This window comes from Echiichthys vipera (assembly GCF_963691815.1).
Source record: "Echiichthys vipera genome assembly, chromosome: X".
NCBI lineage: Eukaryota > Metazoa > Chordata > Actinopteri > Perciformes > Trachinidae > Echiichthys > Echiichthys vipera.
In genome coordinates this window covers 30,117,826-30,143,340 of record NC_139825.1, presented here as the reverse complement: position 1 = coordinate 30,143,340, position 25,515 = coordinate 30,117,826, and the positions used below count along the sequence as shown (strand labels likewise).

General features: G+C 41.8%; 1 protein-coding gene across 1 annotated transcript in view; it reads right to left on the bottom strand.

Annotated features, from left to right (window-relative positions):
- Nucleotides 1-25,515, bottom strand: part of ppfia4 (PTPRF interacting protein alpha 4) — a 71,279-nt gene that overhangs the window by 13,469 nt on the left and 32,295 nt on the right. The window contains exons 3-7 of the mRNA XM_083939352.1: nt 4,645-4,746; nt 4,309-4,473; nt 2,377-2,451; nt 1,621-1,692; nt 40-267 (exon numbers count right to left, since the gene is read on the bottom strand). Of these exons, the coding sequence (XP_083795478.1) occupies nt 40-267; nt 1,621-1,692; nt 2,377-2,451; nt 4,309-4,473; nt 4,645-4,746 (642 nt within the window). The remainder of the gene's footprint in view (nt 1-39; nt 268-1,620; nt 1,693-2,376; nt 2,452-4,308; nt 4,474-4,644; nt 4,747-25,515) is intronic.

Sequence of the window (25,515 nt, the reverse complement as noted above, 5' to 3'; positions counted from 1 at the left end):
GCAGTGCTTGCTTGTAGAACAAAAGCACATTTCCTTTACTCTCACCTCTCTCTGTTCCCTCTGTTGTTTGATTGACAGCTCCTCACTGCGGCTCAGTTCTCGCCGTGCATTTGCCAGCTCTGCCTCGAGGTCGGCCATGCGGCCGTTGAGAGTGGCAGAGTGCTCGCGGCTCTGGGCCAGCTCTTTATTGGTCCGATCCAACAGCTCTTGAAGCTCAGACACCCGGCTGCCATCATCGTGGGCGTCTATGGAGCCGTTGGGCAGTCTCTGTAAGGTGGACACACAAAATGAATGGCAATATATGCACATACTCACATACAATGTAGTGTAGGACTAAGACATACATACAAATGTACACACTATAGTTGAGGGTATTGAGAGTTGTTGCAGAACTGATAAAGTTGGATGGCCTAGATATAAAAGTGTTGAGTGTTACGCATACAAGGGTGGGTTGTGTGAGGTTAGGCGGCCATGTTGTTGTTTTGATGTTGTTTAGCTTCTCTTCACAGCTCAAAGTGCGGTTAATTTCCAGGGCCTTAATTAAACAAACCTTCGGGGATACATATTCAGACAGGCAACACAGTGGGCATCAGAAGTTAGTAGGACCCCCTGTTCCAATTCTGCCTGCTCATGAATACCTTACAGAAACATTAACATACACAGGAACACTGAGGGGGGTTAGGGCTAAATGGTCTGAGGCTGTGTAATAAAACACAACTGGTGATCTGTGCAATTGTGCATAATTCCAGTTTAGCCTTTCAAACTCATTAGATTTACTACCAGGGACTTTGGAAATAGCATTGCGCAGCCCCATGTGACTGACAATGTGTAGTAAAAACATCAGGTCAAACATGGTCCTAAGATTGTCTTAGTTGGGGTTCCTGCTGAAAAACTCATGATAATTTTATGCCATTTTGAATTCAAATATCCTTTTATTCCACCATCCAGGGGCAGTCACTGTCAGCAGGGCAGCGGGTGTCGTTGATAAATGTCCTGACAGAGTGTGTTTGCACAGCTCACTTTACAGCACACTGAAATTGTATTCTTCATTTCTTCAATGCTCGTACTCTAGCCAATTCTCTCTTCATCCTTTTTGTCGCCCTCACTCGTCTTCTCCTCACTCTTATCCCTTCTTAATGGTAAGTTAATGATATATTAATTGATTGTTCCTTAAATAAAACTATATTGACACCTCTTTTTGATCTCTTTAGCCTTACGCCAAAGAAATAGGAGCCAAAGTCAGTGTGCTGCTCCTCCTCAGCTGCGGGCCCCTACAGAGGAAGGTGATTTCCATACAGATACAAAAAGGCTCTGGTTTGTTACTCTCTATGGACGGACACTGTTACATAACGTGTAACCTCAAAACATGTTGGACAGGGCTTGGAATGAAGAGCAAGAGTTTAAATGTTATAAATGAAATACGAATGTGAAGGAGAATTTATGTTTAAGCTCTATTAACATATCGTGTTTGAATGTGCGTGTGTGAGTAGATATGTTAATGTGTGGAAGAAAGACAGAAATAAGAGGCAAAAACAGCGACAGATAACCAGACAGACAAATACTACAGGCAGACATAAGGTAAAGCACAGAGCAGAAAAACAATCACAGAGCCAGGAAGACCTTCCATGTAGGTTTGGATCCATCTGTTCGCTCCACTGAGTCACCATCCTTCCTTTGTCTCACCATGTTCAACTGCAATGTAGATTAAAAAGAAAAGTAGCAATGAACAAACTCACACTTTTACTGTCTTTTCCTTTCCCTCAGTGAATCCAAGATGAAAACTTAGCCTCCCTTAAGGGAAGCCTGGCTCTCAGGTGCCAGCATGCATCAGACAACATGCCCTACCTAGTTATGTTTTACATAACTACAAATATGAATTATACTTTGAATAGAGAAAGGAGGGGTTGCTTCAGTGAGTCTCGGCGCCTCTTTTAAAACCTTGTGATCAGTAACAAGCTTCGACTTTAAATCTTACATAACCCAGAGGGATTCTGCTCTGACTGAGCCTGCTGTGAGTGTTCAGCATTATTTTATCTTTAGAATGATTTCTTTAATGACAGTTTTAATGAGAAGAGTACTGAAGACAAGTTTGTGTATGAACAGAGGGCTGAGAAGAAAGAGCCTCTCACCCAGCATGACACTTGAAGCATTAAGTTTATCAGATCAGACTGGAGGCTTCAACAGATGTCTGCAAGGGACTGAACAGATGTTTCACTTAACAATAACCACACACACACACACACACACACACACACACACACACACACACACACACACACACACACACACACACACACACACACACACACACACACACACACACACACACACACACACACACACACACACACACACACACACACACATACACCTCACCTCTTGTGAGTTAGCTGCTAGCTGTCCCTCCAGGGTGGACACCCTCTCCAGAGCCACCCGAAGCCTTTCACGTACCTAACAGACACGCCAAGAACACACACATCAAGAAAAAGTCCAGAATGACAAGTATCTCTAGCACCACATTTTGCGATGATAACACACACACACACACACACACACACACACACACACACACACACACACACACACACACACACACACACACACACACACACACACACACACACACACACACACAAACACACACACAAACACACACACACACCAGCATTACTGTCGTGACTGGTAAATATGTTATTATTATCATATATATTTTATTTCTCCCTGTTTTTCATCTTCTCCCATTTTCCATTGTCTTAATTTGCTGTTTGTTGTTTGCTGTTTTCTGTGATGTCCCTATTTGCTGTTTATAAACAGCACTGGATATCAAAGTTAGAGAACAACAATCATTAATACTTGATTTATTCTGAAATACTGTTATTTATTTTTGTTCATAATTTGATAGAGTATCTGATGTGGCTATACCACTGTTGTACTAGCCTGTTGTTTTTTTAAATAGCTAAGGCACTTCAACAAAAACCTTTTTTTTGTGAAAAAAAACAGTGAGCAGAATTAGAGAATAGTAACCATTGTGTCAGAAGAGAAGATTTAAACAATGTTTTCTTCGGGCTATAGGATTATAAAATAAATAGGAAGTGTAGAGGCCACAGCTTTGAATGACTTCACATCTTTGGGTGACACCCAAATCACATCTGTGCCCACAGGACATCACTAGTTTCTCACACTGCTCTGGTTTGATCTTGGTCCATTCTTCTTGCAGTCTCTTCCACAGTTTGGCAACTGTAGTGGGTTTCTGAGGCATTTCTTTGTTTTCAAGGATTTTTATCAGATATTCTTTATGAGGTTTAGAGCTGGACTCTGACACTTCCTCCTCCAAATTTAATTGACTTCTTTACACACTTTGGGTCAGTAGTTCCAAGTCCTACACCAAACTTTTCCCATCAGACCCAAATAAATTGAACTTTAGCAATGTCATGTCATGGTTTGTTGGAGGTTTTCTGCAGCAATTAATCCTATAGCCCTAAGAAAACATTGTTTAAATCTTATCTTCTGACACAGTGGTTACTGTTCTCTAATTTGGCTCACAGTTTGTTTTTTTTAACAAAATAAAGGTTTTTGTATAAGTGCCTTGTTATCTAAAAAAAACATGCTAGTACAGCAGTGGTATAGCCAGAGCGGATATTCTATCAAATTCTGAACAAAAAAAAAATCGTTTTTCAGAATAAATCCAGTATTATTGAAAAGCATAAACATTGTTACAATACCAACTGACAAATACAACAACCACACACCACAAGTCTGTGAGTACAACATCCAGTTAAGATATAATATAAGCTATTTTTTTTTGCTTTATTTTCCATTTTTTATACAGGCTGAAGTATTGATTAGTATTTAGCTCTGTCTAGTCTGGCTTAAAAATTGTTTTTAACATGGGCTGTGTATTTTTCCAAGTCTGTTTGTACATGCCATTTTATTGTCTGATGAAAATTAAATATAATTATTTAAAAAATATATAAGAAAACAGTTGAAATGCAATAATTTCCCCTCAATGGAGAACTTTTACTCTGAAACTGAGGACATGCTGAGGTTCATTAACACAAACTAAAATGAGAAAACAAGCAGAAACACTGAACTGATCAGAATTAATTAATGAGACAGGACAGTAATCATGTTGGCATGTATGACAGGACTGATGGTAATATCATTTCCTGAAGATATTAAATGATGCAATCCTTTCCCCTGCATTTATTTGTTAGGACACACCCCTTATGTGTGTGTGTGTGTGTGTGTGTGTGTGTGTGTGTGTGTGTGTGTGTGTATGTGTATGTGTGTGTCTTTGTGTGTGTCCACCTTTTCATCCAGAGCCTTGTGGTGTTCAAACAGCGACTTCAGGGCTTTGAGGACCTCCACCTCGCTGGAAACACCAGATGGTGGCGGTGCTTGTCTCTTCACCACTGTCATCCTCAGACTGCGTTCGTGACGAGACACCAGACACTCCAGGTGCTCCAACAGCAGCTACAGTACACACACACACACACACACACCACACACACACACACACACACACACACACACACACACACACACACACACACACACACACACACGAGAATGCATGCATGACCAAAGAGAATACTAATTTCAAGCTTAGAAACATTGTTTGTTTTCATCAGCATCACCACATACCCTGGTGTTGTTCCTTTCAGCTTTCAGCTCAGATATTTCCTCCTCTTTCTCCAGCAGCTGCTCTCTGCATATGTTCAGCTCCTTCGTCAGGGTGGCGAACTCCTATACAAACACACACAACACCCATGCAGAGGTTAATACTGTATCAGAGATCAACATAATGGGCTCTACTTTTCATGAAACTGAGCACAGATACAGTTGTAATCTCAGGATGCAAACAAACGTGGACGTGGTTGAGAGGTTTTTGTAATTGTAATGCAAGCACATCTTCGTAGCACAGAGCAGCACAGGATGAGTTAGTACTTATTAGAAGAATACTTTATCAGTAGGTGAAGTGAGGGCAAGCTTAGATAAAGGGTGGTCAAGCTGGCTTTTCCTAAAAGAATATGTGTTGTCCGAGGGATGGTGTTTGGGTAAGGCTTTCTGCACACCTGCGATAAGAGTTGGTCTGATCAGGTGGCAGAATGACTCTAATGGGTCTTTATGCTATCTTGTGCATAAACACAACTTCAGCTGTGCCACTCTGCACACCTAAGTGCCCACCTCTGAGTTTTTGGAAGCAATAATATTACAGTAGCAGACGCAAAAAGATGTGGCCTAATGACAGTGTGTCTAATTGGACAAACGGTCAGCACAATACAAAAGATCAGGATTTTGACTTTAACTGGTGCTGAGACAAAACCACAATGCATTAACTGTAGCTGTAATTGGACAAGAATATGCAGAATCCATTAGACTGATGTAATTGTAGAAGAAAAATCCACTCTGGCTTCTTTCCTATTACGAACAAATCTGCAGCACTGGTATATGGAATGTCGAAACATATCTTTTGATGTTAACAAAAAACATGTTCTAGACAAATTTCATTATATTGTCAAAAAAGTAAATACAATGAAGTGAAAACAGTGACATCTCACTCTCTCTGACAATCAAACACATCCATAAAATCCAGTTCCCAGGGATGATAGAGAGACTTTTCTTTATTAAACTGACAATAGATGAATTAGGATGAATTCTTAGCCGTGTGAGAAAAGTGTATTTCACTTGAGAGCCACTTGATTTATTGATGTTCATTCTTCCTCAGTGTTGACAGATGGCTGTGCACTTCACTGAAGCTTTTAAGCACTCCAGACGTTCTTTACAGCCACATTTTAAAGACTTGACCGACGAGTAATAACAATTTGGACCACAATGGTAACTGGTTGGTTGGGATCCACTCAGTCTGTCAGAAATGGCAAGTTTGAAAGCAATTGTTAGTCTAGCATTCAGTCTTTAAATTTTTTTTAATTTTTTTTAATTTTTTTTTACAAATGACACAGCACAGAATGTAGATGCAATTCTGAGATACTGTTGACTTCTTAGTTTGTTATCAAGTAGTTGATCAATATATAAAATAGGCTTTGAGGACCAAGTGGCAACCTTTGGGGCTAAAAAATGGAGCTAAAGTGGAAGTGCCAAATACTGCAGTTCCCCAAGTGGCCACTTGATGCTGTCTCCAACAGCAGGTTTTTATAGAACTCAACCATTTCAATTAGATTATGGCTTAGAGTTATGCAAAATTATGGGCTTGGCTGCCATTGCGGGTGGCGAGCATAGAGTAGGCTTCATGCGGCCAGCCTCAGCCCCCTGCTCCACTTTTTTGCCCATTTTGATTAGCAGGCAGACTCAGGCACTGCCAAGATAGAGAAACCCACATTGAGGTAACCTATGGCTGATGTCACAGAGATTATGTCCATATTTTATACAATCCGTGATGCGGACACACTTCCTAACATTAAAAGAGTTCCCTGCAACATTACAAGTCATGACCTGTACATCCCAAAGTCAGTTGAGTGTGCTGTGTGTTACTTCATCCCACACTACTCAAGACACCACCACCACCTTTCACAGCTCCACAAACAACCATCGTTGTGAATTTGATGGACATTAAATGCTATTTTGGAGCTGTAAAGAGATGGCTCCATTAACTTTAATAGTTTGGGAGAAGGCTGTGATGAAACTGCAGCACAAACCTGCTGTGTGTTTGGTTTTTACAGTATCTAAACTTTCATAGCGTTTTACCTAGCAAATTTTCATTTTGGGGTGAACTAGTCCTTTAAGCAGCAGTGATCTTAAAATGGTTGGCTACAAAACAATAATAAATGTTAAATATGTTGTAGTACCTTAGGTGTTTCTGAGACTGACAACAAACTGTAGTGGACTGAATATTTGATAACTAATACACCATACTTTATAATGCATCTTTTAAGACTTTTACAAATCCTGACAATGTCAGATGTCTTATACCTAAAATGATAAGCTTCACCTGCTCTGGTCTGGGATTAAAATGTCTCCACATTCTGTCCTCCTCAGATAAATCATCGCAGCTTCAGATCAGTGGAAGAAAAGGGGTGTAATGTCAATCTCTGCTTTTGTCCTTCTTTTACGAGTAATATTTAAAGGACTGTCTCCTTGCTGCTATATAATAAGTCAATTATTCTGTCGGAGGATGTGGTTGGTGTCCAAGCCCCAGACTTCTGTTATTCTGTCTGCCATTGGTTAGATTTACACAAGGTGAGAGGTGCTGTTGTTACGGTGTATGACAAAGAAAGAGCCTAAATGTAGCTTAATAAAAATAAATTAAAACTCACAGTCAAGGCTGAATATTTAAGGATCAGAAGCAAAACATCCTTCTTATGTTCCGTCCTGTGAACTGACCTGTAGTTTTTTACTTGACTAGATATACAAACAACATTACATCAAGTGGGCAAACACTCATAGACACACAAACTCACAAAACAATTATCTGGATCTGGACGATACAAACAAAAATCAAGTCGGTGGAGTGAAAGGGAGCAACTGAAAGGAGAGGAAAGGAGCACTGAGAGGAAAGGGGGGAAAATGGGTCAGCTTGTTAATTTTACTTTCCCTTATTCCACAGGGGCGCACCAACAGACAGGAACTCAGCCCAAATCCACCAAAACAGATGTTAGAGCTCACTGTCTTTTTCAATCATGGCAGAAAGCCTCAACAGGCCACCTCTCACGTTTTTTAGTTCATCCCTTCATCCTTTCAGGAGGTGCTCGCTGAATCTCCCAACCAAAAAAATAAAAGACATGCACTGATAAATAACTAAGAATAGATAAAGGTATGAATATATAACATTGGTCTGGGGTATGATATAACACAACAGGCAGTTGTTATATATAAAGTACAATACATTACTGTCTAAACAAAAAACGCATCTTCTTAATTTCTCATGGAGGTCTGTCGAATGCTTACCTCGACAGCTTCTACTACTTCTGCTTCTATTACACACACACACTCACACACAAGCAAACACATGCACACACACACACACACACACACACACACACACACACACACACACACACACACACACACACACACACACACACACACACACACACACACACACACACACACACACACACACACACACACACACACACACACACAAAACCATATGAGCCAACAGTCACATACACATTTTATTCCAGTGGACTGTACACAATTCTCTTTCAAGAAAAGAGCCCAAGGAGGATGGGGGAAGTGTCAATACATTAACACAAAGTTTTATTCTGTGTTCCCCATTAATTCATAATTTAAAAACATAGTTGGAGATTTAAAAAAAACAACAACATATAACCTAGATCAAAGACACAGGGACATGATTATAAACTCACAATCTGATCCAGTAATAATGTGTTTGGTGATTTGCACTTGAAAAGGCAGTAGATTTTAATGTTAGACAACTATTTGGTTCTTTGCTCGATGGCATTAAGTAGCTTTATTCGCTTTATATTTAACAAATGTACTCAATTTAAACACAGTCACTGAAATGCTGTTAAAACACACTAAGTATGTTTTAAAAAAATATATACTTTAAACTTCTGCCCTTGCACCAAAGTCTTGCTCACTCAGAATTAATAATCCCCAATATTATAGAAATTATGTTCCATCATTGTGACCACGATGGTCAGAATGAGTGAGATAATTAGATCATTATTCATTGATCCTATGTGCCTTGAGCTGCATTCAGATTTTTATTATTTAAACTGAGATAACATTATGTGTGTTCTCTTTAAAAAAGGACATGCAAAGGTTTTATTTTGAGTTGTATTGAATATTTAAATGTGAGAGCAATAAACGCTGTTCAACAAAATGACTGACAGCATAAAAGCGGAAACTTTAAATAGTAATAATTAAATATCCGACCAGGATTTTGATTCTAACATGCAGTTAATCTCCCCGAATCAATGTGCTTTGATTGATTGATTAAATGAGAGAATGTACCAGGCTGGAATTGAAAATCCAGAGTTTCCCTCATCTCAGAGTTCACAAACTCAGAGTTTTCATTAATCCTGCTTCCTGAAACAGGGCCCAGCTATTTGATAAAGCAACCTTGACATCTGTCATAGAGAGTATGTCATATGGAGTGGAGAGAAGGTTCTAGGTGTCTGCAGGAACACAGCCCCTCTGCCTTCAACCACAATATGAGATAGCAAGTGGTTACCAAACACTGCTAAGCCCAGACATTGTAAAGGGATTTCTCCCCTTCACTTCCTTAAGCAGTTTGGGATTAAAGGATGAAAAAAATGCGTGTGTGCAGAGAGAGAGGAAAATATTGGAGTGTGGTTGGATAAAATAAAAGTCTCTCTCACGTGCAATCCAAAAATATATAAGGTTTATTGTGAGTGTGCTTATCCTTCTGTATTTGTACACCTGAACTATATGTCTGAAAGAGAAAATATGAATGAAACTTACTTGTTCAGCTTAACCCCACATATTTTTTCAGCATGATGCAAATTTGTTTGATGCAAATAGACAATAAGTGTGAATTGGTGTGTGTGTGTGTGTGTGTGTGTGTGTGTGTGTGTGTGTGTGTGTGTGTGTGTGTGTGTGTGTGTGGCACATGGGGCAGATGCTTTTTTTTTTCCTTTTTATCGTTCAGCACTATAGTTTTGGTTGAGGACACTGACCAGTGAGTACTTTGAGGACATTGTTCCTTCACTCATCTGCCCACTGCCGACAGTATTCACGGTATTTCTGAGCGCTCCAGTGTATCACGTAGCAGTGCAAAGAGCACCGTCTGGCTGCTAAATTCTGTTGAACGTATCTTGCTGCAGCGGCATCAGTATATCACATCCCTTCTTAAAGTTAAAACTGCTGGTCATCAGACCAGAAGTAAATAATTACTGAACTTGGAAAGACCTCCTTTCAGTGCAGTGAATTACAAAGGACTTGAAAGTCTTGTGTCACTGGATAAATTTTATGTGCTTGTGTGACTGGCTGTGTTTGTTGACTGTCCTATCTCTAGTCTTATATATCCTGTTGTCCTGAGGACTCTCTTGCAAGAGAGCTCTTGATCTCCATGACAAAACTACAATTACTTTTCTTGAAGACTGCCCAAGTAATGAAGTAGCTCTTTTAATAACTACACTGAGTTATAACACGTTCGCTCTGAAGAGCCCACTGTGGCTTTCTGAGTACAACCATTTAAGCATCAATCAAAGAATTCCTCCCCAAATCAACGTGTTGTGAAAATCTTGTGATCATCGTCTCTTATATACTATAAGACAGCTCTCTCAGATACGGACCTATACAATAGAAAAGAGAATGAATAGATAGAATATCATCCTGGTAGAGCCACGACAGTGTTACAGCACAATAACTTTTAGAATGCACTCAAGAGGACAGTTAAAAAAAGCAAGAAGCACAGATGGGAGCAACCATCACAGTGTCAGGGTGTTGCCCGTCACCAAGGAAAGTCGAATGACTGAGAGATTAAGTGAATGAATAAAGATGTGAGAAATGAATCATGAGAAGCTACCTAATGACACTTCAGTAACAAAATCGTAGGGGATCTTGTATTTTAGTGCTCATTAGTTAGTTTCCTTTATTTCAGACCCAGTGGATCCATATCACAGTAAAGAAACAGTTAAAAAGCACAGTTAAAAACAAACAAAATACAAAACCTCCACCATTTTCAATGTCTGACATACAGACATGCCCGCCAGTGACTCCACAGTTTGGATAAATATCTGACAGAAAAAGGGTTAGCCAAAAAAGCAATTAAGTCATTTTCTGACTCAGAAGCCCTACACATAAATCCATACATCAATTTGCGTAAAACAGCAGGGCACAGGGGCGGAGTGGGACACAAAAATCCACCGGAAAATTCTGACTGCACCTGTCCACAACAGGCCCACAACTGGCCCAACCCACCACCTCCACTAGGACTTAACGGAAATATGACCACTAGATACCACTAGATGGCAAAAGGCATCCATCCATCCATCCATCTTTTTTCAACCGCTTGTCCCTATCGGATCCCAGCTGACATCGGGCGTGAGGCAGGGTACACCCTGGCCTCGCAAGTTTATTGCAGGGCACAACTATGGGCAAAGAAGGGCCCCAGCCCGGATTCAAACGAGCAACCCTCTTGCTGTGAGGCGGCAGGCTAAATACCACACCACCGTGCCGCCGCTGGTGAAGGGCAAAATCACACAATTTACAATAGAGGGTAGGTTTAGAGTGTTTATGTGTGTGCTACTAATAAGCAGATGCTGAAATATATCTGACACGAGTTAAATTACAGTTGTGTGTGTGTGTGTGTGTGTGTAAAGCTTGCTGTGCAGACCGTGATATGACGACACCACCCCCCTGATGAGGAACTATGAAGAACTCAGTTTAAATGTTTTGCTAGTTCTCAACAATGTCAAAGCTTGAGCTAACCGTTTTTCTGTCCACTCACCTGCATCACTAGTTGACGCCTGGTTTTTAATAATAAATCCGTAGATAGATCCGCTCTTTATTTTGAAGAGTTTTAACTCAATCGGCCCGTCGTGAACATCACACGGTTGCGCAGGACAGACTGTCGCTTATTGGCCGCTGGCCGACTGGAAAATTTCCCTGTCGTCCTGATGGCCACTCCGCCCCAGGCATAGCATGTAGGTACCCCAACACTGACAAACATATGACTTGCACTGGAACTTCTTGTAGCTCTCAGCAGCAGCCTCATGCTGTCATTATAAGCCAATGTAAGTTATAAGTAATGCTGCCTTGTTTATACCAACACCACAGCTGGGCAGTATACAACGGTGTACAATACAATCTAAAGAGTGAGACCTTCACAAATACAGAACACATGCGAAACTGCTTCCGCCGATGCCTATAGATATCTTTGTCATCAGACAGGTCATTTGAGATAATATGGCCCAAATATGTAAACTCACAATAAACACTGAGTGCAGTGCCCGACAGATAAAAGTCAGGAAAAGTTGCCTGACTGTCCTCTCTGGTTCTGACGATCATGATCTTACTCTTTTTAGCATTGAACTTTATGTCAAAATCAGCACCATACTGTTTGCGTTCTTTCAGCAGTTGCTGGAGACCAGCACTATATCAGCATACATAAGTTGATTAATTGATGAGTCACCAACCCTACAGCCTGTACCACAGGCATTTAACAGGGACAAATCATTCATATACATATTAAAAAGAAAAGGAGACAAAATTCCACCTTGGCGGACACCATTGGTCACATGGAAAGGAACAGATGTTACATTCCCCTATCTTACTTTCATTCTCTGGTGAGAGTACCAATAAACCAAGATTCTGATTAAAAAAACAGGTTTATGCGATCAAATGAAGCATATGAACATGGTGGAACTTTATCTATTATATTTTTCTAAAATTTCCTTTAGTGAAAAAATATATAAATCAGTGCCATGCTTTCGCTTAAAGCCAAACTAGTTGTCAGTAGTCTGGACATACCTCTCAAGTCTAGTCAGTAGAATTGTCTCTAGCACTTTGGACATGACACTGGCCAAGGCTATTGGCCAATAGTTAGTATTATGTTTGTTCTGCAACACATGTTTCTGTTTTCCCCTGTAAGGTAAATGGTGTTTACCTCTCGCTAACTTTACTGCAATCTGTTGTGTTCTGAATACAACATTTCTCCTTTGGAAAAGTCAAGTCTCAACTCACTATTGCTTTATTTATTGCTCTCTTTGTCTTCTTTCCTCATCGTACAGCTCTCAACATAATGGAACAAGTTCATATTTTGTTCTGTGCAGCATGCTGAAGGTCATTTGGGAAAAAACAAAACAGGAAAGCACTAACAAAAGTAGATTTAGACAAGGCAGGGTGGGGTAAAAGGGAGAGGAGATTACAGCAATTGTATATTACTGCACTCCTTTGACAAACAACTCAGGGATCTATTTAAGATTACAAATACAATGGATCATACTTTTCAATAATGAATGCACAGAGCAAAAAACAAGCCTCTAACTTCAGGGCAAACTCTTCTATGTGTGGGTAGATTAACATGACAGGAGACTAAAGCCAAAATCGATGTCTGCCAAAGCCTGGGAACAGTAACAGTGACATCTTCTCTGCAAGCTTCTGTTTGTGGGAGGAGAGGAAAAGGAAATGTGTGACAAAGCAAGAAAGGAAAGAGATAACAGTAAACATGGCTATAGACTCACTCACACATTGATCAGAGATCATACAGAATCACTGAGCTCCTCTTACTTGCGCGCACCGAAAGACACTAAATTAACTCAGTAATTTAGAATGTAATTTTTGGTAATTAATTAAGGATTGCCACACTGAAGATGAATGCGGGGCAGGGACTGGAGAATGGGTGAGTCCCCCTGGGGAGACTCAGATATCGCAGCGGCTCTGTACTGTAACTCTTCACCACTGCAGAGAGAGCGAGGCAGCAAAACAGCAGAGAGTTGGACTCGACCTTTTCTCTGACAAATCTTATACACAAGAACCGACACGCACACAACAACCACCACCACAACACCTTGCATGGGTGTTGGCCCTCAGTAGGCAGTGAGTAATCTGTTGCCATGACGCCACTCTGCACACTGCGGCTGTCACCATGGCAATGGCTCATTGGGAAAAGGAAGTGTTTGAGCAGCATGTGAACTTCGCAGTGAACGTCTCATCAGGTGAACGCAGACGCACACGCTAAAAAACAAACACGCACAGAGCTGCTGAGAGATGTTCCTTTGATGGTGTGACAGCTCCAGGGACCGGGGAGTGAAGCCGCTGACTGCAGCACTTGACAGATCTTCTCCACCAGAGAAGTGACTGTCACTGTGAAGGAACAACTCTCACTGAAAAGTTTTATTAAAAGCTTCCCCCCTTTAGAATGCAGAACATGGAAAGTCAATAAAAAGTAGCAAACACAATATCTGGGAGGATTATTCTTCATGGCAGAGACAGTTGTAGTAAAATTAGGCATCTGCACAATCATTGCGAGTCATGAGCAAATCAGCCTAAGTGAAGCACATTAGGGACAATGCCGAGGCTGACTGAAGCATGCCAACTCTGGACTCACTTCTGAAGTGCTGATAACACAACGGAAAATGTGCTTGGCGGGAATACGACTCAGTAAATCCCACTTTGAACACCTTGGAGAAGGAGGATTTCTATTTGAAATCCCAAGCGTAAGTGATTCTTGAAGAGTTTGAACCAATTTTGAAGGGATTTAAATGAAACCTGGCAAAACCCTAATAGCCCACCACTATAAAAAAACATGCAAAATCCATTTAATACCCTGACCATTGGCCATTAAGTTGACTGATGCAGCAAAAACATTTTTTACTGCATAGCTGACACAATTCATTCCTCTCTCTCTGTTTTTCAAAATATCATTTTCTTATGGTTCAGCAAACAAAAGTGTCAAATCCTTGCAAGTTTTCCAACTTTCTCTCCTCCTCTGTGCCCATTGAAGGCCTGCGCCCAGAATAGCATCCATTCATGTGTCTCGGTTTCCTCCATTAAAGAAAAACAAAACCTGCACTAGGAAAAGGGACAAAGAAAGAAAGGAAGGAAGAGACGGGGAATACTTTCTCTCCTCGGATGAAAGGAGATATACAAAGAGTCTGTCTCTAGCTTGCGTGCTGTAATAAATACATTGTAAACCGAGTAGTCACAGAGATGGAGAAAATACCCCACCAGTGCGTGGAAGATATTCATCTATCATTCATTCATTTTATTTTCTTGGACAATTTGAGGTTGAGAACATGCAACTACCACATTAACGAGTGAAAAGACACAGTGGAAGGGGTGTGGCCTCATCTCTAAACCGATATGCAATTTGCATCACTGCAAAGCATTAATCATTGTTCACAGCTTGATTGGTGGCAAAAAGAAGAAGAGGTGGAGAGGAGGCCATATCTCCGTCCTAGAGAGGACTCATCAGCACTGAAATCAATACTCAGGCAAGGACACCTCCAGACCATAGAGAGAGAGAGAGAGAGAGAGAGAGAGAGAGAGAGAGAGAGAGAGAGAGAGAGAGAGAGAGAGAGAGAGAGAGAGAGAGAGAGAGAGAGAGAGAGAGAGAGAGAGAGAGAGAGAGAGAGAGAGAGAGAGAGAGAGAGAGAGAGAGAGAGAGAGAGAGAGAGAGCGCTATTTGAGCTGGTAACATCCACAAACTGTACGGGTCCCTACCTGATACATGTAGGTGTTAAAGTGGGTCCCATTCTGAAGGTGGATCTTCACTGTTGGGTTCATGGTGGAGGTAAAACATATCAGGTCCCTCAAACAGACCCCCCATAAAAAGTGAGAAAGAAACAGGTAGAGAGGGATGAGGAGTGATGAGTAGAGGTGGAAAAAGAGGGCTAGTTCCTCTGAGTCCTGATCGACACTGAGTGCAGCAGCAGGGCTAGACGAGATTTCTGAGCTGCTCCGTCTGTCCTCCGCCCAGGACAACAGCACTCCGCTAGTCAGCCTGCTCTTACTGCAGCTGGGGACGAGAGACAGCAAGGACGAGGGGGGACGAGGGGGGGGACGAGGGGGGGGTAAACATCGATTTGATCAGAGAGAAAGACAAAAATGATGAGGACACATGGCGGAGGAGAGTAAGGAGAGTAGTGATCAGCTGATGGAGGGAGGAAGAGGCATAGTTTAGACAAGGACTGCTGGGGGGCTCAGGACTGCTATATTGCTCTCTCTCTCCCTCTCTCTCTGAGTGAATGGAGGACTGAGTGCTGAGAGCGTGGTTAATGCTGAACTTTTCAGCGGTTTTGAGTGAGTTTTTCGAACTTTATTCTTTCTTTTTTTTGGTGTGTTTATGTGTTTACAGTTTTTCTTTAATTGGAGGTGCTTTTTGTTGTGTTTGGTGTTTTGGTGGTGGTGAAAAGCAGCGTTTGTTTGGCACCATGCCGGTGGCGGCGGCTGCTGAGTTTGAGAGACTGATTCGGCGTCATGTCATCAAGCTCATCCCTGCTGTGCAGTTCTCAGTGGAGGAGGCAGGGTTAGCGGTGGGAGAGGTGGGAGGGTATGGCAGCATTAAGGCCATGATCCTCATGGTGTACATGATCCTCAAAGACACGACAAGTGATCTCGGGAAGTGCTGGCCGCTGCACCTAGTCAGGGGGCGCTCGGCTGTCTGCAGTGGCTCCGGTCGCCAAGCCTTCGGGGGTCGTGGTCGACCCCATGAGTGCTTCAGGTGCTAGGTTTGAATCACATGAAAAGACCAAAACCGGAAAACAAAAAATGAGTGAGGAAAACAAACAAACTGAGTGTTGTAATGAGAACAGTGAAAATGAATCAATAATTATTAAGTTAACTGACTGTCTGAGGAGGAAATTTTAAAGTCTCTCAAAAGAGGAAAAATCGTGAGTGTATAGAGTCAACATCAAAAAACAGGAGAGTTGTGAAAGAGGTGAAAGCTGCTGCAGAGTCAGAGAGTGACTTCTGCCTCACTCAGGAGGAGCCGCAAACTCCTATATAACCTATATTCTCCTGAAGATATCAAAAAGTTTTTTAGAGATCACAAAAGTTGCCAGACTTCCTGCAGTGGAGGACCATTTTGATGACCTGAGACTGTTCATTCAGTCAGCTCGGCCTCTCACCAGGTAGTCTGGGAAGTCTGAAGAAGTGCTCACAGACAAAGAAATGTATTGTTTACTCTCGCTGTATTGCTCTTTTTAAACTGATGGAGATGAGGAGAATAGACGTGATGCTTGTACAGGAAACCCACAGCACAGTAGATGAGACTGGACTGAAGAATGGCTTTTAATAGGGAGGTGATTTTAAGCCATAAGTCCAGTCTCAGGGGAGGGGTGGGGATTTTGTCCCCACGTGTGTCACTGAGGAAATCATCCCAGGTGTTTTACTAAAAGTCACTGCTGTTTTTGAGAATGTGAAGCTTGTGTTTTTAAATGTCTACTCACCCACCAGTGGGGTGGATAGGGTGGCATTTTTTTTTAACATTTTAAGCGATACTGTTAGAGCTGGTGGTAGTGAGGATTTTATGATTTTAGGGGAGGATTTTAACTGCAAAGTTGATCCAACCTTAAACAGAAATCTTCCAGAACCACACCTTGTTTCATCCCACAGGATCAGACAGCTGATAGAAGAGCACGAGCTGTCTGACCTGTGGAGGGTTTTACACAGTAATCACAGACAGTACACCTGGAGTCACACAAGGGGAAACCTTTTATCTTTGGCCAGACTGGACTGCATCTATTGTTTTAAACACCATTTTAATATTTCTAAAAGGTGTTTTATTCAGCCTTTGGGTTTTACTGATTACTGTCTTGTCTCCTGCTCTGTTTTCATTAAAAAGGTTTGTTTAAAGAGCGCCTATTGGCATTTTAACACAACCCTTTTAAAAGACCAGGCTTTTAGAACTACTATAAATCAAACAACTTTGCCAGCAGTTCACTCGCAAAGAGACTTAACCCGGTCAATGAAGGATCTGAGAGAGACAGGTAGGGAAACTGCAGTCTTTAGCAGCTTCTACAGTAGATCGAGGGCATTTAGACTCCCTCAAGTTAAAAAAATCGGCCATAGCCAACCTGCTGGGCATCTCAGCACAAGGAGCTCTGGTCAGGTCTTGCTTTATGAACATCTCGCAGACAGACGCGCCCTCCCAGTTTTTGGGCTGTGAGCAGAAAAACGGAAAAAGGAAGACCATGCATTCTTTACACACAGGTGGCAGCTCTGAAGTCTCAGACTCTTCTGGGGTCAGGAAGTTTGCTGCTGGTTTCTACAGAGACCTCTTTAAGAGTGAGTGGACAAATACTCCAGATGTGCACAGCAGCTTCCTCAGTGGTCTCCCTCAGGTCAGTGCTGACCAAAACTCCCAGCTGGCAGCAGAGATGACTCTGCAGGAGCTCCTCACTGCACTGACCAGCATGGAAAATGGCAGAGCTCCGGGGATGGATGGCCTTCCTGTTGACTTTTACAAGTCTTTTTGGTCCATTATAGGACAGGACCTGCTGGAGGTGCTGAGGCGCTCTCCTGACTGGAAGACTCCCTCTGAGCTGCAGGAGGGCCGTCATCACCCTGCTGCCGAAGAAAGGAGACCTACAAGACCTGAAGAACTGGAGGCCGGTCTCGCTGCTGTGCACGGATTATAAAATCCTGTCCAAAGCTCTAGCCCTGAGCCTGAGGGAGGTGATGGCGTCCGTCATCCACCCTGACCAGACTTACTGTGTGCCCAGCAGGCTAATAAGTGATAATGTCACTTTAATTCGAGATGTTTTGGACCTCTCCAGTTCATTGGCTGTAGAAACTGGTCTTTTTTCCATAGACCAGGAAAAGGCTTTTGACCGGGTTGAACACCAGTATTTATGGCAGACTCTGTCTGCCTTTAGGTTCAACCAAGGCTTTATAGCCATGATCCGGGTTCTCTATAGTGACATTGCGAGTGGCGGGTTGAGTGCTCCGTCTGATGTCCATAGAGGGGTGAGGCTGGGCCGCTCTCTCTCTGGGATGCTCCATAAACTTAGTAACAATTTAAACGGTGTGTGTTTCCCCCAGTGTGATCAGTCTTTTAAACTGTCTGTTTATGCTGATGACCTTATTGTGTTGGTCAATACACAAAGATATATAGATGTTTTAACTGATACTGTGAAGGACTTTGGTTTTATTCCTTCGGCAAAGGTGAACTGGGGGAAGAGCGAGGCTCTGATGTTTGGGGAGGAGCTGGGGGATTGGCTCAGGCTGCCCAGTGGCCTACATTGGAAAAAAGGAGGACTCAAATATCTTGGGGTCTTTCTGGGGGACGAGACCGATAAAAACTAAAACTGGGAGAATGTTGTCGTGAAGGTGAAGGGGCGCCTCGACAAGTGGAAATGGCTTTTAACTTAAATGTCGTACAGAGGTCGCAACCTGATCCTGAACAACCTGGTCTCGTCCACCCTGTGGCACCGGCTGTTCTGTGTCGATCCCCCAGTTTCTCTCCTGGTAGAGGTGCAACAGGTTTTAGTTGCTTTTCTTTGGGACAGGATGCACAGTGTCCTCTACCTTCCTAAGAAGGTGGGGGCCAGGGCCTGGTCCATCTGGCCAGCAGGGGCACTGCCTTCAGGCTGCAATAGACTTGATTGATTTTAGTTTTTATAACACTGCAGGTGACCTTTGTGTTCTGTCATAGCTGGATAACTGTTGTATGCAAATTCTGATTTATTTATTTATTTATCAAGGCTGGGTTTAAAATTTTTTTTTTATTATGCATTAACTTGTACATTGTGTACGGGTGAAAAATTACTGCGAAATAAAGTTGATTTTAAAAATCAAATCTCTCTCACTCTCTCTCTCACACACGCACACACACACATACACACACACACACACACACACACACACACACACACACACACACACACACACACACACACACACACACACACACACACACACACACACACACACAGGGAGGGAGTTTTTAAGTCACATTTGGAACTAATGCCAAGAATTAGCATGAAATTAAACGCTCTATTTCCTCCTAATAAAAACTCCAGTCACTGCTTACTCAACACAAATTCAAGAGACCCATTTTCCTCCAGCATGACATTGTGCACGCTGATTCTTTCTATTTTTAAATGGCAGCCTGTTTCGTCCCTCCTCTCTCAGTGGGATTTCACAGTGTATGCACTTGACTGGAGTCTGAAACACCTTCCGGTGCTTTTATACACTAAAGAATATAAAGTGTATTTTATCATCATATTGTTTTTGCTGTCTGCACTGTGATGGATGTCATTTGACTTTTCTGTACTATACTATATTCAATTCAATTCAATTTTATTTATAGTGCCATATCATAACAAAAGTTATCTCTTTTTACAGACCACACTCTATGACTTATCTATGATTTACATAGACCCAACAATTCCCCCGAAGAGTACGGTGGCAACGAAAACCTTCCCTATAACAGGCAGAAACTTTGGTGCCATGACAAACCACAAACTTTATGGTTAAAATTTAGAAAAAAATGGTCTTATTTGATTCTACATTAAATGGGTTACATTTTCATGATCAAAATATTATAAACATATTCATGATGTCAGAAACTTTATGCCACCTAATGTACATAGCCTTATCAGTAAGGCGGGCTATCCTTTTTTAAAAATGTATTCTGTGGTTATATAGGATTTTTGTCAAAACCTAGAAAACCTGCATTGCAATTTTTTGTGAATGGAGGCAAAAAAGTTCCTTCAAAAGAGTTGCATTATGGGAATTTTTGAAGCTTGACATTTGGGACGAAATTGGATGATATCTTGACCACTAATTCTTTGATTTTTACCTTTTTCCTTCATTGTACACTACTGTTCAAAAGTTTTAGGCAGGTGTTGAAAAAATGCTGTATTTCCATCAATTATTTTCATTTTTCATAATTACTAAAGAGAGGAGAAACCTAAATCAAATCAATATTTGGTGTGACCACCATTTGCCTTCAAAATAGCATCAATTCTTGTTGGTCCACTTGCACACAGTTTTTGAAGGAGCTCGGCTCATAGATCAAACATCTTGGAGAACTAAACACAGATCTTCTGTGGATGTAGGCTTCCTCAAATCCTTCTGTCTTTTCATGTAATCCCAGACAGACTCGATGATGTTGAGATCAGGGCTCTGTGGGGCCACACCATCTCTTCCAGGAATTCTTGTTTTACGCTGAAGATAGTTCTGAATGACATTGACAGTATGTTGGGGTCGTTGTCCTGCTGCAGAATACATCTGGGGCCAATCACACGCCTCCCTGATGGTATTGCATGATGGATAAGTATCTGCCTGTATTTCTCAGCATTGAGGACACCACTAATCCTGACCAAATCTTCAACTCCATTTGCAGAAATGCAGCCCCAAACTTGCAACAAACCTCCACCTTGCTTCACTGTTGCCTGCAGACTCATTGTTGAACTGCTCTCCAGCCCTTCAGCAGAAAACTGCCTTCAGCTACAACGAAATATTTCAAATTTTGACTCATCAGTCCAGAGACCCTGCAGCCATTTTTCTGTTTTTGTGCATAGCTGAGTTGCTTGGCCTTATTTCCACCTTGGAGGTTTGGCTTTTTGGCCACAACTCTTCCATGAAGACCACTTCTGTCCAGACTCCTCGGGACAGTAGATGGGTGAACCTGGGTCCCACTGGTCTGAGCTGATGACACTGCTGGACATCTTCAGATTTTGAAGGGGAATAAGCTTGATGTGTCTTTCATATGCTGCACTAAGTTTCCTTGGCCCGTTTCTCTGTTTTTCTTCAAAAAAGTTTGAGCAGCACATCTTAAAACCCCAGTCTGCTCTTAAAATCTGTGTTTGGAGAGAATTTACTGATGCAGTATAACCACCTTGAGTGTTGTTGCTGTGCTCAGTGTTGCTGTCTTACACAACCTCACCTCAGTAGCATACAACTTTTCAACAGTAGTGTAACTACAACATGATATGTGAAGAAAGTATTATTATGTTTTAATACCTTCACTCAATAATTCCATCTGTTCAAAATGTTGGGTTTTTTTAAATCCAAAAAGTGCAAATTGCAAACTTATTTATTTTTGTCATATTTTCAACAAAACACTGGAGCATTCTGCACACATACTATCAATGTAAGTATGCACATTTACCCACCTCTAAATAGAGTAACTTATTATTCATACAGTACCTGACCTTGTGTCAACATACTTGGCCGATAAAGTTGACTCTGATTTCAGTTCTGCAAACATACACCTCAAGTGGCTTACCCAAAGAAATAAAATGGACATTTTTATGTGTTGCTCTTGCACACAACTGTGACAGTTGTAGTGGGCTAACTTCTGCATAAACTTCTGTATAAGCGCAAGTTGCTGACTCATTGAGGTTAGATTTTGCGGAAAACGAGCAGTGGAGTAGTACGAAGCATGGGGCAGCGTCTTTTGTGCCCCACCTCTGTTGCCTTGCTGCTAGAGGGGAATTGAGGAGTTCTAGATTTAAGTGCTACAAACTAATGAGTGTGACACACTTTACCGCCCCACTGACGTGTGTTGTTACAACTACAGGGACAATCGCCATCTTCCCTTGAACTAGTCAAATGACCACGGCAAACAGTGTGATGGCGAACAGTCTGTTCTACTCTCATTCATTTTCTTTGGGTTTAGCATGTGGTCTAAAAGGTGTTAGAGTGTCTTCCTGATTAAGTTAGGAGCCAGATTTGACTGTTCATTAGTTTTGTTCTTTATTCCTTCCCACTTTATTCATACATTAATTCTCATCACTCTGTTCCACTGTGCTTCGTCATCACTCACTGGGCTCACCCACTCACTCATTATACACTCTATCGTCAGACAGTAAAAAAACATATGAAAATGCTCATCCAACATCATAACCATAGGGAGTGGCGGTGCATAAATGTAAAAAAAATACAGTGAAAATTATTCCTGTCCACAGGTCTACTTGCATGTGGTTGTCAAGGAAACAAGGGTTTACAGGAGAAGGAGTGTGTGTGTGTGTGGGAGAGAGAGAGAGAGAGAGAAAGAGAGAGAGAGAGAAAGAGCAGAAGATGAATCAGTAAGACAGACAAGTCACTAAACATCAAAACATCTTTAAGTGATTGTGGTGACTTCCACCATTAACTGACAGGAGCTCACTGCAGGCTCAAACCGCAGCCTTTACGTCCACTGAGCAGCAAGACTGCTGCCCGTCATCACTGCCATCTGGGTTTGTGGTGAGACAGAGACCCCTACTGGCAGCACATGTTGCTCACATGAAGTAGTAGCAAACCAAGTTATCATGTCTACATTTTTGTTTGTTTTTTACACAGAAACAGACAAAATACGCATGTGACGATGCCAGTTCACGAGCTTTAGCGGTTTCCAAAGAGGGAAGAGGCTTAGAAATGAGCTTAACTGACACACATTTAGGTTCATGATTAAGATGAAGAAGAAGAAGAAGAAGCAGGAAAACATAACTGACAACAGAAGCGGGTAAGAATTTATGTATGGTGATAACGTCTCATCCTTAACATCAGTGGGAGGCAGACTTGGCAGAATCTGAGATTGTTTGTCGTTCAAACAAGCACCACAACACGAACACAAAAACACACCACACGCACATCAGCAACTGACAAAAAAAAATAAAAAAACATGACACATTTGAAACAGCATTTTCTGTAGCTCAATACACAGAGGTGGGAGACCTCTGACAATGTTTTTTATCTGACAGCATCTCACACCTCTTCAGAGATTCTCCCTCTCTTTTTCTCCATCTTGCAACCTCAGAGTCTCTCCTCCTTCTGCTGCCTAACTACGCTTGATTACTTGTTTCACACTCTATCCACTCTAACTCTCTCACCCCCCCCCCCCTCCATCCTCCCTCTCTCTTCCCTATTTCTCTCAAGCGTTGCTAATCTCAAGCTGAACCTTCCCTCGACGGAGGGCAGCCATTTTACACCATAACATAGCCCCACCACAAATGGCCACAAATGCATGCAAATTAATAAAAAGAGGTGTAGGTTTGGAATCAGGAACAACAACATCATAATGAAAATTGTCATGACGGGGGGACCACATTTTAGGGAATGGCAGGTAACAGTGGCGCTAGAGGAAACTTCAAAGTTTGGTGGCTTAATTCTGGGGAACAGGAATGTCAGTACATTTCATGGATGATTCTTCCAGTAATTGTTGAGCTATTTCAGTTTGTGACAAAAGTTGTGGATTGCTTTGCTCTGACTCAGACTAGCTAACCCACAAAAAAAAAGTCAGACAATTAAATCAAAATTGTAGCCTGGCATCGCTACCACCCAGACAAATCTGCGATTAGTCATGCAGATTTGTCTGGTGTCCTAACAGGCTATTATATTTGTTGCAGATCGACGGATTGATTAATTGACATGTTATCACATTTTGTTTTGGTAAAGCACAGAGGTTTTTTTAATCCCTGAGTAGTGTCTGCAGAACTTCCTTTCAGACTGTACCCCCCCCCCCCCCTTTAAACAAGCTCCACCAATAAGATGGGGAGGCTGAGAGGCGAAACTCAGGGGCAAAAAAACACATTCATGCGTTTGTTGCCTGCTGCTCACAAAGCTGTGAGCGCACAGTTAAAAGTGAAGTGACCTAGATGACCATATCTGCATTTCTATCAACTCAGAGCTCATTGTGATTATAAGGGATGAATGAAGCAACATCGATTTTAGCTGTAACACTGACATGAGCAAAACTGGGAAGTTCCCCACACATTGCTGTTTCCCTATGCTAACCAGATATCAGACACAATCGTCGCTGTGGGAAGATTTATCCATGGATATCACCACCTTCCTCATCGCTACATTCTTTTGCTCCAGCCCCCCACCCCCCTCCTGCTCTCCTCATTTTTTTCAGTCTCCTCGGTCACCTCCTCTCTAGTCTAAAGCACCTGTGTCAGCTGGGTGTCTCTCTCTTTATTCTCACACCTTATTCATACTTGATAGGTTAATCATATTTATTCCGAATTTAAAATCAATTCTACATAAATACAATGCTTAACCAATGTATGATACACAGTTCAGGGCGAGTCCGGCTCATTACACACTCCTCCTACACACCGCCTCATTCACTGAAAAACACACAAGCTAACACACATATACTCCCGAGACAACAAAACCACACACTCAGTCCATCACAGCTGCTCTGTTTTGCAGATGAAAGTGTATCATGGTTCTAGAGGAAAGCAGGAGATGCACCAAACACAGCTGTATTAATATTAATCTTCATATCCAGAATTAATAAACTGCTCCAAGGGTACCTCCGGCATAATTTTCAATTATCTCTTCTCTTCCCCCAATCCTTCATGTAGCTAAAAATGGCTGTGAGTAATGACTAGCCAAGGTGTTATGTGTTTGTGTGTTTGTGGAGGTCAGGAACGCTGCTCTGACCTTCACTGAGTGCAAATTGCAGCGGCAGGATGTAACTCTACACCACTGAGAGACTAAGAGAGAGAGAGAGAGAGAGAGAGAGAGAGAGAGAGAGAGAGAGAGAGAGAGAGAGAGAGAGAGAGAGAGAGAGAGAGAGAGAGAGAGAGAGAGAGAGTCTAGTCTACAATCACTGTAACTGTAATGACAGAGGCACGACAACCACCTGAAAGTGAGGCGTCACACTTGGGATAATACAACACCACTAGCGGTACCAGGCATAATAATATTGAAAGAATATAGTTTTCTAAGGTAATTAAAGTGTCCACCATTCTTGATAATAAGATGCAATAACATGCAAGTGGTGAATTTTAACCAAACTTTTTAAATGTATTTAAAAAAGAAATTCAAAATTAGTCACTAAACTATCCTACAGCGTAGTTGGCGCTATAGGCTATACCATTAAAAAGAGCAGACGAAGTACAGGTTGCTAACCAAAAAAAACAAAAAAAAACCCTAACGCATCCAACCAATCTATGAGAGAAAAATGGGTGTTCAGGAATTTCATTTCAATTGGCCAAGTTTTTTCAGGTCAGTGACTATTGGCCATGTTTCATGGTGTCCGGGGACGAAGACCCATTATGGGAATATCTGGGAAGATGACAACAGCGAAAGAGACATGCTAGTTAAATTTTCACTGTCAGAACTTATTTGACAAGTGTTTCCAAATCCCATTTACTAACTGTTTTTCGACAAAGGCAAAAA